The sequence below is a fragment of the Clytia hemisphaerica genome, unplaced genomic scaffold, assembly GCF_902728285.1.
Source record: "Clytia hemisphaerica strain Z4C2 unplaced genomic scaffold, Clytia hemisphaerica genome assembly, whole genome shotgun sequence".
NCBI classification, from domain to species: Eukaryota; Metazoa; Cnidaria; class Hydrozoa; order Leptothecata; family Clytiidae; genus Clytia; species Clytia hemisphaerica.
The window spans coordinates 249,178-262,863 of NW_027104018.1; the positions used below are offsets into that span (position 1 = coordinate 249,178).

The window sequence follows — 13,686 nt, forward strand, 5'->3', positions numbered from 1 at the left end:
ATCTGTTCTATTTTGCCTTATTTTGAGCAATTTTGATGAATTTCAGGAGTTATTTAGGCAAGTAAACAAAAAATTAAACTTTGGTGGGAACTTATTTTGGCAAGTGAGCAAAATATTTTAATTTTGGTGGGAACGAATTTTGGTGAATTTCATCTAAATTTGCCAAATCCGCCAAAATTAGTTCCCGCGCCAAAATAAGTTCCCTTAAGGTATTAATTTTGATAAAAACCACTGGTATACACGATTTTTTATAAGAACGAACTATATAAGAACATAAGGCTTCGCTGGCCAAAATGTTAAAAACAAGTTAAGAACATCTCAGGGCTTTGTGTACTCAAAAACACCATATTTCTTAGGAAAATGGTCACAAAATGGTCAAAATAAGAACATGTTAGGAACATTTTTAGGCTTAAAACTCAAAAAGTTAAAATCACCTCAAGGCTTCAAAAATTGTGGATGTTCTTATAAAAAGGAAAACGTGTACGATACATTATCAATTGACAATATTGTATCTATGACCAATTTTGACTTATAGATTTTTTTCGACCGGAAAAATATCCAGACCTCCGTGACTGTATTTGATCTTTACTTACTTAGGCAAGTGAAGGGTGCAGGTATGTGTGTGTCGGAAAAATAGGAAAATTTCAACTTTTTGCTCCTTGAAAGATCAAAATTTGGTTAAATTAGTCCAAATAAGGGTCGTAAAAATCTCTTTTTTAGTCCTACTAAGGGTCCGAGGGTCAAAAATTGGGCGGCACATACCCGTCAGCTCGCAACCCTATTACCCCCGGGCCCTCAGGTCGAGTTAAATGTTCATGTCGGATAGACAAAAATGCAGCGATTTTCGTAAGAAACTCGAAACCGGTCATTGACCTTTAGATATTAAACTAACAAAAAGGGAAATGAATAATGAGAAATCGATAGTTGTCAAAACTTGGTCAAAACAAACACGAAAGTACTTTTTTTAATCAAAATTTAAGGATTTCATCTGCATTCAAAATAGATTTATTTACAATAACAATATTTTCTAAGATAGGGATATTCCCTTGCAATGCATTCTGGTTGCTTTCCATACAAGTTGATTCTACTTATTGAACCAGTAGTTATTTTCCCAGTCTTTGTATTATACGCAACACTGATCTCATATTGACCATTACTAGGGCTGACAGTTAATACAATTTCTAATAACTTCTTGTGAAATTTGAATCCTTTATCTTTGACAAATCCACATTCATCGCATTGAGAGTTCTCTTTGGTTTGTGTAAATTCGACAACATCCTTATTTACGACTTGTTCGGCCGCGCGCTCAATTTTTAATAATTTCAGTTGTGCGCACGAGCGACGTGGTTTTTCATCTTTTGAGACCAGTTTGTTGATGTAGCGTACAGATTTGATTGCTACTTTTCTCACCATAGGATCGTTGGTATCTAGTTTAGTATATGTTAAACAAGGGCACCAATGACTGTCAATCCCCGCTTGTGCGCATGTTCGATTGAGTGGTGTTATACCAGTAAATAAGCTCCGCCCATACTTATGTGTTGGTGCCATTTTGAACTGGTTTAAAACGTGATTCAAAGTAGCGTATATATCGTAATGTGTTGTCAAAACTTTCGAGTTCGATTGCAAATTTGAAAATAATTTCGAATGTTTTTGTTTGAACCACGTTGGCAGTGTAAGGCTCATAAAAGGTAATCTCTCTTCTAATTTTCCATGCAAAGTACGACGGAATTCTGAAGCTCTGTCACCATGGTCACCAAAAACGAAAACGAGGCTACGATTTAATTGTCCTGTTTGATTCATCTCTTGATACATTTGATAAAGATCATTATCAACCATTACTGATTTCTGTGGATAATTATGAGCAACATTGGCAACATTGAACACAAATTTCTTCTCGCGCCTATAGACCTTTAAAAAATCTTTCAAATACTGATACGCAAACTCATGGTTACATTTAGTAGTAACTTTATTCGCTTTTTCAATCATTTCATTAGCTGCTTTCCACCACGTCCGCAAATATTTGCTGGTTGGTTGCTTGTCGAATCCTTTCAGACGATAGTTAAAGATACTCATGTTTGGGTAATCTTCTGACAACAGGGTTGTGTAGCCACGGTTTTTTTCATATTTCTTGAAAATGAAAGGCCATTCATCCACATAGGTAGCATTAGGAAATGAACGTCGAGCCTCGGGAAGTTCATGTTCGAGTTGACCAATCAACATGGCCAGAATTTGTGCTGTTGTCCCGTCACCATTTATAGTGTGCCCCTGTTGAAATAAATTTTATAGGTTTTTAATCAAAAATCTTGATGAATCTACTTGACTGAAAGTTGACAAAAACCCCTTGTAAAATATCCCTATCTTTCTGGGTTAAACTCGTACTATAGTTCTCAGTCATCCGCTTTTCATAGGCCAGTCATTCAAAACGCAGGTTTTTAGAATAAGAGGTATCCAGGTTTACGCAGAAGATGAACGTCTTAAACATCAACTCATGTTAAGTCTGCTTATTTTATTGAGAAATCTTTCTGTACAGGAGTCTTATGGACAATAAGTAGGATTAGAGGGCTTCAAAGGCTCTCTTTACAAACATTGTGAGGTTTTTTGGTCAAAAGAACAAGCGTACCTTCATTATAACAGAATTTGGGTCATTTTGAAGCATTGTGTACGTTTTATTCATGTATCTTTGAGCGCTACCACGTGATATTGAATCTATCATCAACATGATAACGTCAAGCTCATCTTCATGACGGCTCTCTTCCCTCAATTGTGCTGGCGTTTTTATGGAATTTTTAATGGTCAATCTTTCTTTAGAATGTTCCGTCTTGATAGGGTACATGAAAAATTCGAAGTTCATTTCGTTGTTTTTCATATAAACTACTTCAATATAGTCTTCAGTCATGGTGATTTCTTCAGATACATCTAAAATGAAATCGAGACTGTTTATCGACACTAAAATTGTTACCCAAGGATCGACTTTAATGTTTTTTCTTTAAAAGTCTCGATTTCTTTTGATCACTTACAGGGTTCTAACTATGTTTTAATCAAGACCAGGAAGTAAAAAACAAACTCTTATGAAATACTGTGAATATATGACCTTGGGCTGGCACAATTTACCTCCGTTTAATGCAGACTTGATCGTGTTTTCTGCCCTCTGAAAGTCACTGCTTCAATGAGCTATTGAACTCAATCATTGGAATTAGTAAAGAGCTCTGACTAACTACATAAGATTCCTACCTTGAGTATGGTCTGTGAACTTAAAATAAATTGTCGAATTATCCATGCATTTCTCGAATCGGAACATGGCAAAGCTGTAGATGGCTTTGTAGTTGAGACAATAAGTATCATTGAAAACGATTCGACCATCTGATCGAAATTGAAATCTGGTTCTTCTATTGTTTTGATCACAATTGGAAGTGCTTGATGCAAGTACAACAGTGAACGTTTCTGGTGAATCACCTATGATGAAATAAATTCAGGGATAAATTCATTTCAATCCATTTTTGACAGTTTGGTTTACTTCTTCGGAGCATCCATCTCTCCTACTGGCTAGAAATAATGTTAAAATTATGAAAATATCCTAAAGAGACTAAGGAAACGTTGAGAATTTAGCATTTACTTTGTTTCTCTTGTGTAAAATCTTTATTATAAGTTTACGTCTTTTTACGTCCCCGGGAGGGGGGGGGGTACTAGAGTTGCAAGCTAACGGAGGGTGCCGCCCGACTTTCGAACTTTGGACCCTTATCGGGACTAAAAAGGAGAAAACAAAGGAAAATTTTGGGAACTTTACGACCTTAAGCGGGACAAATTTGACTAATTTTGACCAAATTTCGACCTTCAGAGGGTAAAAAGTTGAAAGTTTCCTATTTTTCCGACCCTTAGCGGGACTTGAGGTACCCTTAAGGGCGGCACAAAAAGTACCCTCAATTTGCCTAAGCACCCCCCCTGGGCTACCTCCCTACGACTTGAATTATTTTCAACAAATTATCATTTTGTATGGAGCTGATGATTTTTCACATGAAACTTTAAGTTCTACTAAAATGAAGTCTTGAGTTTTGTTATAAGACTCCTTTTTGAAGAGCACTTTTTTGCGGCTATCAACAAACAACTTTCAGCTTACTGTATTTGATAAAAAGACCCTTATAAACTTTCATTATATCAAATTTTAAAATGAAGAAGCGCACGAACAAACAAAAACAGAAAATGATTGAAGCATCTTCTTCGTGACACCAATTTCATTCATATTTAATCGAAAAAAATTTAAACCTTTGACTATAGCACATCTTCCGGAAGCAGGATGTAAAATTTGATTCTTTTTGAACACCACTTGTCGATGTTTTGAACACCCTTTGATATCCTTTTTCAAGACCATGTTGAACTCCTCCTTGATTGGTTTTAGATTTGTTTGAGGATTGAATTCTTTGAAGGTTGGGAATCCAAGGATGAATGTCAACAAATTTGGTGATTCTGCCATATGGACACATGTGGGTTTTCCTGAGAATGGTTTAAAAAATTAGGTTCCTTTTTGTCTGTTTAATTCTATGTTATGTGAACAGGGAACGATGTGAAAATATAAGTTCTAAAACTTTAAACAAAATTTCTCTGTTTCTAAAGAAGTTGCATCTGATAAAAAATATTTTCATTCGATTGACCCTACTTTTCCAATCAGCCGAAGATATGGTGTAAACTTTGATGCAACAATTGATACTATTAGTTACACGGTCTTCTCGAGGTGGGATACGGGATATACAGGGTCAGTAAAACCGTATTGGTGGCGAGGCTTGCCGAGTTAGAATCGATAGAATCTTACTGATGCGGGATAAAGGGGTGTATCCATAAATGGAACATTAACACCCCTGTCTCTAAACACCGGTGGAACTCTTTCCTTCATTGGGTATGAAAATTTCAATCGAAATACCAATGGAAATCTTTTTCATTTAGTTTCAAATGAGGGAGAAAGCAAAGTCATCCCAGTGGGAATAAAATTGTAGGATATTTTACCCATCAAGGCAGAAATTTTGGGCAATTTTCTGACGGTACATACCTTCATCCCTAGTATGACTCTTGGTCAAGTTGACAATCTCTGGTAACACATTTCGGTCATCATCTTTCCTTCGAATGTAGAGATATCCAGCAAATTGAACATCTTTCAGATTCACCTTCAATACACCATCATTTAGCTGACAGCGTTGGTGAATAGGACATCTTTTTCCATTGAAAGGGTCCAGCTGTGGAACGACACATTTCTGTTGAGAAAGTGCAGTGTTTTTATAATCATGTTTTCTCGACAAAGCAATGTGCTCACCCGCCTCGTTTTGCGTCTTCTTAATTTTCACTAGAGTTTTTTTGTTCTTGTCTTTTTTCGTTTTTTGGTCATCTCTTAAAGCAGCTTTCTTTAACCAACGTTGTAGAGGATCCTTTGATTCTTTATGATGATTTGGTGGTTCCAGCTTGCTTTTTTTCAGCTCAAAAGCATGCTTAAAGTCTTCCTTATCTATACGTTTGGTAAACTGAGGGTGTTTCTCATATTCCAAATGTTTCCAAGCCATACGAATCGCATTTTGGTTGAACCCTTCTACCTTGGTCTCGAATGACTTTTCAAAACTATTGCCATTATCTGCTTTAAAAGCATTATTTCTTCTTTCAAAATTTTGAAGATCTTCAAAATCTGAGAGATTCAAATATATTTTCAATATAATGAACAGAAATAAAACAACAAATGCTAACGAACGAATCTTGCCGCCACGAAACATAATTTCTCTCTCATATGATTTTTCTTTCTTCCTCGTCTACTTTTAGAGTTCATCATGTAACAAAAAATTAATTAAAAACTAGCTAATTACTTTTCGTTAATTGCAATGAACCGGAAATAAAGCCTTCCTAGCAACTGATAATAGATTTGTCAAAGTAGTCTGCAAAAACTCCAAGCATACTACTATTTATGGAACAGACCAGTAGCAGTACTGTCCTCGTGTAGCGTGACAAATAGAAATTCAGTCTAATAGTTCTTTTCATAAATTACATCACAAACATCACTTACCTCGTTTTGAAATTATTGCCATGGTGATTGATTCCCAGCGGATTTTATTAAAACTACTTACTATTCATAAAGAACACTTAATGTCTCAAGGTACATAATCACCATCGTAATTGTTTGAATACGAGGTAAGAGTGATATTCGGGACGTAATTTATGAAAAGGTCTATTTTCTAATTTTATTTTTGTTCTACTTTTATGTATCTATGGGCTGATTTATCATTTTTACACCCCCTTCTCACTGTTACAGACCCACTGGAAACTCTTCCCACTGGAAAAATTGGCCAAAATATCGTCCCCAGTGGAATATCAATCCCCATCGAGTTTTGGTACGTTATTTTTACCCCCAACTGTCTGATAAAATCCCACCGGGTCTGTGGGAAGGGGGTGTATTTTTCTAATAGATTATGCCCAAGTCTGGTGAGTCACATAAAATTAGAGGAACGTGCGGTGCTTTAAAAAGCGTTTAAAGTATTTTCCAAAAGGGCTTAAGTCACAAAGAAGGGGGGGGGGGCAAAGAAGACAGATCAAGAATTAATATGTTGGATTTTTTTCTGAAATTGCAAAATCAGATATGTGTAATATTCATATAAATTTATTCTAAAGTCCAAGATACAAACATTGAGTACTGATTCATTCTGTCGCGACCGGCAAGTGGAGAGTGGTTTTATCAGACAATCTTACTGTAATCTTAACCTCTACTTTGTCATGTGATATAACATTATAAGTTTATAAAAATAATGGTTATAGGGAAATTTTGAACGACCAAAACGAAATGATGAAATGAGCACTTTTTCTTGCTGTGTCATTTGATAAAACATATTTTCAACGAAAGGGTCTTCCCAGAAAAATAGTATAGTACGTCAGCAGTTTGATCATATGATAATCTGTATTAATTTCAGATCAAAGAGAAACTTTTGTGATATTTGTGTGTTTATTATGACCTCTTAATGTTGTATCTTGCCGACGAAAGCAATTTCTTTCACAATACATAAGTACTAGGAAAATAGAACGCGTTTACAAAACGTTTAAATATATAAAGTGATTGATAGGATCTTTATGAATCAACATCAGGAAATATTTTGAAGAGCAAAGAAGTAATCAAAATATTAAACGTTGTTGGAATCGTCTTCAATTGTACAAAAAAAGGTTTGTACTTATCTCAGTTCGCATATATTTCACGGGCAAGCACTTATTTTGACGACGATCACCTTTGACACGTTTAGAATAATACTCTTCAAAGTTTCAATTCCAGCCTGTGGGAGTGGGATATTTTGAAGTTTTAAAAGTTGCAGGTCTTTGGAAATATATTATAAATTGATTTCCACTCTTTTCATAGTGTTATCAACATGATACTCGGCGGATCGAAAAGCAAAGTTGATATAAGAACCAAAAGCAAAGTCGATTTCCGTTTGAAAAGAGTCGACATCATAGCCCAAGGATCCATTTCTCAAATCAAGTTTACATACGATGATGAGAGTATTTGGTGCTATGGGCCCGATCGTGGAACAAAATCCAACCGACCAATCATTCTACACGAGGGAGAATATTTAGTTCGAGTCAGTCATGAACGCCTGTATGATTACGCATGCGCTGGAGCATTGGTTGAGTTCGAAACAAACAAAGGGCGTGTGTTTCATTACACCCCTGGTAATTCATGGCGTGGATATGCAACAGGCTGGGAAAGCGAGACAACAACAGTCAAAGTTGAAGACGGTATGGAAATCATCAGTTTGGTGATTAAGCGAGGTATTTTAATCGGTATCGAGCAACAACCAATAGCTGAGGAAAATAAAGGACAAACTAAACAAAAAGAATGGTACGTGAGCTGTTATTCTGCAGGGAAAGAAGACATAGATCTCAATCATAATAGTTCGAAAGAAAAAAATGAAGAAGTTGTTTTCAAATATTTCAACACCAAAAAGGAAGCACTGAAACATTGGAATGATTTACAGGCGTTGGTGGCAAAGAAAAAAGAAAGAGGAGCCATGTTGGTTGATTGCTTATCAGCTAAGGTTCTTAAATCAACTGGTTCAGATGACATTGTGGAAAGGTGTAAAAAGGAATCGATCGAGAAAGGTTTTTGTGCTGAGGATCAACATGATGAATCGATTTTCCAAGTTATCTGGCTCATGTATCGATCCATTATGACTACCAGGGACATTGTAATCTTCCTCTTAACCATTCTATTGAAATCCATTGCCGATCTACTTAGCGTCCACTTACAGTTCGTTAAAGGAAGCATCCTCGCCCTTTTAGTATCGACCTTCGACTCAGAAACACTAGACAAGAACAGTTACGTGCGATTCACATGCAATTATTTTTATACTTGTGATACAGACAAGCCTTTAAGTATCGGGAGAGCTTTACTGATTTCAGGATGCATTATCAAACTTGTATCAACGGCAGTAAACATGATTGATATCTATATTGAACAAAATTTGAATTCTGGTCGAAAGCTTGAAATGAGAAGGAGTATTTTGAAACACGCCATTAGGCTAGATCAAGCATTTTATGATGTCAACTCATCGGGCCATATCAACGAATCAATGCAAGTTAATTCCATTCATCGCTTGGCAACAGGGCAGATTCCCAGAGTCATACAAACCATTATTTCTATCTTTTTAAACCTGTATTACATTATCAAAATCGATTTCTATCTTGGAGCATTCACCATGTTTGTCACGACCTTCAATACAACAGTCTTCGTTAAAAGGTTCCATAATATGCTCAAAAAGTCATGGAAGTATGAATTAAAATGGGACATGGCACTTAGAGATGTAAAATCTAAACTGACTGGTAATCGAGTTCTAGTGAAAATGTTTGCGAATGAAGATAAATACTTTCGAGAATATGACCAGATATACGATGAATGCATGACTAGCTTCCAGTCTAAGTCGATCACATATTGTTTATACATTGCTGCTCAACAATTGACTGGATTCGTTACTTTTGCTGTCAGTATTTACATCTTTTTGGATCATTTGACAGAAACTAAACTAACCACAGCTGAAATCACCAGCTTCTTCTTCCTGCTACAAACATTTAGTGGGAATGTGCGATCCTTTTTCTGGCAAGATGAAAACATCAAAGAAAATGTTCGTCATTTGGATAAATTCATTCGTTTAAAGAATCAAGTTCCTGGTATGGTTGATGGCGATGAAGTGATTAAAGATTTGAAAGGAGAAATTATTTTTGAAGATGTTGATTTCTCCTACCCTTCTCGTCCTTTGGAACCTGTTTTGAAGAAGTTCAATCTGAAAATACAACCCAATAAGATGACAGCTATCGTTGGTGACTCTGGTGCAGGTATGTGATTAGGGTGATTAGTTTTGTCTTTGCATTCCTCATCACAGCCTTATCATTGAAATGAGATCAAAACAATTGCTATTATATCAGAGCAAATCTTACTATATCATAATAAAATTATATTTTTGATTGCACCCTTTTTAGTGTTTGAAGTAGTCTCACTTGAAAATGGTATCCTGGGAATACCCAGACGGCACACGACGTCAAAATAACGTCCATTTGACATTCATAACGTCCAAATAACGTTATTTGAACGTTAAAACAATGTTGTGTGCTGGGTAATGCCTTTGAATTTCAAAATTTTCAACAATCTTATTATCTTTCACTTTTAGGAAAATCTACCATCGCTAAACTCATCATGAGAGTTTACGATCCTGATTCTGGTAGAATTACAGTCGATGGTCATGATATGAAATCATTGAACATTCCCAAGCTTCATAAAGAGATGGGAATTGTTTCTCAAAGCCCTGGTCTTATTACAGGAACCTTAGAAGAAAACATCGCTTATGGTTCGATAAAAGACGTTTGCAGCCGCGAAGACGTCGAAAGAGCAGCGCGATTAACTAAGTGTGATTTCATCGATAAATTTCGTTCAGGCTATGACACATATGCTGGAGGTTCAGGAATGCAGTTATCTGGTGGACAAAAACAAAGATTGGCCATTGCACGTGCTATCATTCGAAATCCAAAGATATTGGTGTTGGATGAAGCAACTTCTTCATTAGATGCTAAAAATGAAAAAGAAGTTCAAGAAGCTCTTGAGAATGTGATGGATTCTCAAACAGTGGTTGTCATCGCGCATCGTTTGAGTACCATTAAAAATGCTGATAATATCGTTTGCATGAAAGACGGTACAATTGTTGAGCAAGGTACCCATGATGAGTTGATGAAGACAAAAGGTACTTACTTTGATTTGATTTCCAAACAATTGGTTTCTGCAGAACAAACGAAAACAAGTGATGAATCAGATAAGCACGAAAGTGGTTAGATTCGTCAATGATTTGATACGAGAACTTCGTAGCATATAAGATTTAACTATATTTCAGGATTTTCTTTTACTATTTTTGAATATTTCATACTTCTAGTTTTTAAAAACTTATATATAGTTTTTCAAGGTAATTGTTTTTTAGCAGTATTTTATTTGGTGCTGTTGTTAAGTTTTTTTTACAGTTAAGAATCGCGGACCATTCCCCGACCGACAATTTCTCAACAGACCATTCCTGGACAAATATTCTATTGTATGTTGTATGTTTTAAAAGTCTAGACAAACTATTCCCCGAACGGACAATTCCTCGAACGGACAATTCCCCGATTAAAGAAGAACAAACAGGAGAAATCTCACCTTTTTCAAAATTTAGCTAGTTCTTTTTGTAAATTGCCACCGTAGCGAACTTGCTAGCGTAAATTCACGAATATACTGGAAAGAGGTCTCATCTTCGCTTAGCCTTTCCGAACTAAACTCACGGCTTTTTTTCTCGACTACTATTATTTTACTTATTTTCCGATTTATGAGTAACAGTCTCACGCTTCCTTTTACCCCGAAATATTATCTTTAGATGAGTTTTTAGTAGTTTTAATGAGTTTTTTTTACCTGAAAGGGTCTTCTCCTTCAGCTCATTTATTATGGTCGAATATATATTATATCCTTTTATATAAATTGTATAATTTTTGAAACGTTTGATCATAGAGTGGTAGGGTAGTCTTTTTTGATAGTACGAAATATTTGAAATGTTGATTTCATTCAATTGCGTTTCAATCCTTCTTGATTCATATTAATTATTATCGGAACTTTTCCCGATAAATTGTCAATTCAACTTTCTACTTAATTTTAGCTCAGCATGATATTTTTGAAATATTAAATTATTCATTTAAAAAACAGGACTTCAGCGAGTTTTAGAAAAATGTATGAGAAGAGAGAATAAGTTGATGAAAAAATCTGATGTTTAAAACATGCAATAGAATCTTTGACCTCTAAAATTCTTCATTGCAATAATGAAGATCTTATTGTTTTTAGTTCTATCTCTTCTCAGTATATACACTCAGGTAAGCTACCTTTCATTCTTTACGCTTTTTTTACCCGGGGGGGGGGGTGGTACTTAGGCAAATGGAGGTACGAGTATGTGCCTTCCTTAAGGGTGCCTTTTTGGGTCTTCAAGCTCCTCTAAGGGTCGTGAAAATCACAATGTCTAATTTCCGTCCCCCAAAACCAAAAACTCTAATATTTTTCCCTAAAAAGGGTAAATTTTAGGAATATTTTCGGTTTCTTTCCTTAATTTTAAAATTGATTGAGAAAAAATCAATATGTTGTTGCTTTCATTTATCTTTACATTAATTTTAGACCCTAAAATTTCAATTTTTTTAAATTCGGGGCGGTAATATTTTCTCCTAAATATCTTCGTGTACTATTTATGGTCATGGCTTTAGTCTTTTCTTCTAGGTGGTGCTTGGCGGCAAGACTTGCCAAAGACTTGTTTCAGCAGCTAAAGTTGGTGGAACCTTTATTTCAAGAAGTGAAACTGTAACGTAAGTAAATTTCCACACGAAAAGGTAATTATAAGTGTAAAGATATTCTTTGCATTTGTCACTTGTGTGGCATTTTTTTAATGAACCGGAGTTTCCCTTGCAAAATCTCTAAACGTCAATCTTGTCAAATCTAAAAGCAACAAAGTTACCCTCTGGACTTTTTCACCACTTTTACATAACCTAGATTTACATTCGTGCATATTTTAAAACTTAATCCTTTTATCTTTTTCACAGCTGTCAAAGTTCAGAAGTATGCTGTGCAAGCGGGTGTTGCAAACCACTCAACATTACTTGGGAGACATGGTAAGGAAAGCCCTTGCCCAAGTCCTTAAACAGTTCTTTTTTCTCGAATCAAGCCTAAGCTTTGTCATATGAGAAATCTGTAAACAGTAACTGCAATAACGACAAAGACTGGTAATTTTCGAGGAGATAAAATAAACATTGTAGATAAACATCCGCAAAGCTATCTTTACTGTTACTTTTTGAATAATTTCCTGGATGAATATTCCTTTGGTTTTTGCATACCTTCAGCACCCTGAATAGTTTTCACGTTTTGTGAACAAATCTGTGAACAAATTTTGGGAGAAGCAATGCAATCTATATTTAAATATAGTATAGAAGAATCAAGGATAAGTGGAGCAGTCCAAGGAGAAAGAGTGGCACGCCTTCCTCTTCCTTTTGCTAGACAGCTATCGAAAGAAGAACCTTCGGGTAGCCTCCAACTGCGATCGAAGCCTTCCCAACAGCTAACACCCTGTTTAAACGGTAACTTATTTTGTTTATTTAGGCTTGGTATAGGTATCGGTGCATTCATCATTGTGTGTGCTCTGGTTGGCTATTGTTATTGGAAACAGAAAAGGAAAGATAAAGAAAATCCAAAAGCAAACCAATGGCAAACTTTGAAAGATGAACCACAGATGTTTTACCATATCTGATCAAAAATCGTTGTGAAGTCACATTTCCTCATCTATTTAATTTTTCAAATTTTTTAACTCGCAATTTTGAATTATATAAAGTTCTTGTAAAAATTTGTAAACTTGTAAAAGTTGTAAATATTCTTTTTGACGTCGAAAATCTATCGCCGACTCTTTTTAAAAAGCATTGATGACATTTTTGAATTGTGTTTTCAACGACGGAAATAAAAATATCAACTTTGAACTTCATCCAAGATCTTGGATTGTCGTCATGGTTACTTTTCTCTGCGTTGATTGCGCGCTGAATAGAATCTGGATTGGATGGCACAGGTAAATATATGATATCGGCCTGTGCTTTTCACGGTACCTTTCTCACAGACCCACTCGAACACCTTCCTACTTGAAAAATTGGCCAAAATATCGTCCCCGTTGGCAAATTTTACTTTCGTTTTTGTCCCCGCTGAAATAGTCAAATAAACAACTCCTCACAAAAATATTGTATCATTTTTCCATCCTTACTGAATTTTCTGGCTCGAAAACAATGGAATTCATCAAATTATTATCCATAAAAAACATGGAAATATTAATCCCATCGAGTTTTAGTCCGTTACTTTTACCCCCACTGGATGAAAAAGTCCTACTGGGTCTGTGAGAAGAGGGTGTTTGTAATAGACTTGGGGATGAGCGTAATAATTTATAACTTAAATCATTTCCTCTGAAATTTATATGCTAATGAAAGTTCCCCTTCAAAAAAACTCCCAATCTATCCCTCACGTGCACATAGGTCAAGTGGTACTAGCTGAAAATTTGGATCAGTAATGGTCACTCCATGCCGTGCACGAATTCAAAATGCAACATATGACAGCGGAAAACCATGGTCATGGTTCTGTTTCAGACTTAAAAAGTGGTC

The 13,686-nt window shown here is 35.6% G+C and overlaps 3 protein-coding genes across 3 annotated transcripts; 2 read left to right on the forward strand and 1 right to left on the reverse strand.

Annotated features, from left to right (window-relative positions):
* Nucleotides 1-936: 936 nt before the first annotated feature.
* Nucleotides 937-5,768, reverse strand: LOC136811385 (uncharacterized). Its single transcript, XM_067067987.1, has 5 exons — nt 5,039-5,768; nt 4,261-4,488; nt 3,232-3,453; nt 2,621-2,916; nt 937-2,265 (listed from the first exon to the last, which is right to left on the reverse strand). Exons 1-5 carry the CDS (start codon nt 5,745-5,747, stop codon nt 1,006-1,008), a joined length of 2,715 nt encoding a protein of 904 aa, XP_066924088.1. The 5' UTR covers nt 5,748-5,768; the 3' UTR covers nt 937-1,005.
* Nucleotides 5,769-7,051: 1,283 nt separating this feature from the next.
* On the forward strand, nt 7,052-10,355 carry LOC136811386 (ATP-dependent lipid A-core flippase-like). The gene is made up of 3 exons (XM_067067988.1): nt 7,052-7,179; nt 7,370-9,339; nt 9,672-10,355. The coding sequence occupies exons 2-3, from the start codon at nt 7,380-7,382 to the stop codon at nt 10,325-10,327; spliced, it is 2,616 nt and encodes an 871-aa protein (XP_066924089.1). The 5' UTR covers nt 7,052-7,179; nt 7,370-7,379; the 3' UTR covers nt 10,328-10,355.
* Nucleotides 10,356-11,290: 935 nt separating this feature from the next.
* LOC136811387 (uncharacterized) lies at nt 11,291-13,086 on the forward strand. The gene is made up of 4 exons (XM_067067989.1): nt 11,291-11,382; nt 11,777-11,862; nt 12,097-12,165; nt 12,650-13,086. The coding sequence occupies exons 1-4, from the start codon at nt 11,332-11,334 to the stop codon at nt 12,795-12,797; spliced, it is 354 nt and encodes a 117-aa protein (XP_066924090.1). The 5' UTR covers nt 11,291-11,331; the 3' UTR covers nt 12,798-13,086.
* The last annotated feature ends 600 nt before the right edge of the window (nt 13,087-13,686 follow it).

What these genes read in the sequence shown, in the direction of transcription:
- LOC136811387 (XM_067067989.1), top strand. Translation starts at nt 11,332, where the DNA reads ATGAAGATCTTATTGTTTTTAGTTCTATCTCTTCTCAGTATATACACT. An exon ending in TTCTCAGTATATACACTCAG is followed by an intron (nt 11,383 to 11,776) that starts GTAAGCTACCTT and finishes CTTTTCTTCTAG; the next exon opens with GTGGTGCTTGGCGGCAAGAC. An exon ending in AACATTACTTGGGAGACATG is followed by an intron (nt 12,166 to 12,649) that starts GTAAGGAAAGCC and finishes TTGTTTATTTAG; the next exon opens with GCTTGGTATAGGTATCGGTG.
- LOC136811385 (XM_067067987.1), bottom strand. Translation starts at nt 5,747, where the DNA reads ATGTTTCGTGGCGGCAAGATTCGTTCGTTAGCATTTGTTGTTTTATTT. An exon ending in GTTCACAGACCATACTCAAG is followed by an intron (nt 2,917 to 3,231) that starts GTAGGAATCTTA and finishes ATTTCATTTTAG; the next exon opens with ATGTATCTGAAGAAATCACC. An exon ending in CAAATTCTGTTATAATGAAG is followed by an intron (nt 2,266 to 2,620) that starts GTACGCTTGTTC and finishes TTATTTCAACAG; the next exon opens with GGGCACACTATAAATGGTGA.
- LOC136811386 (XM_067067988.1), top strand. Translation starts at nt 7,380, where the DNA reads ATGATACTCGGCGGATCGAAAAGCAAAGTTGATATAAGAACCAAAAGC. An exon ending in CGTTGGTGACTCTGGTGCAG is followed by an intron (nt 9,340 to 9,671) that starts GTATGTGATTAG and finishes TTTCACTTTTAG; the next exon opens with GAAAATCTACCATCGCTAAA.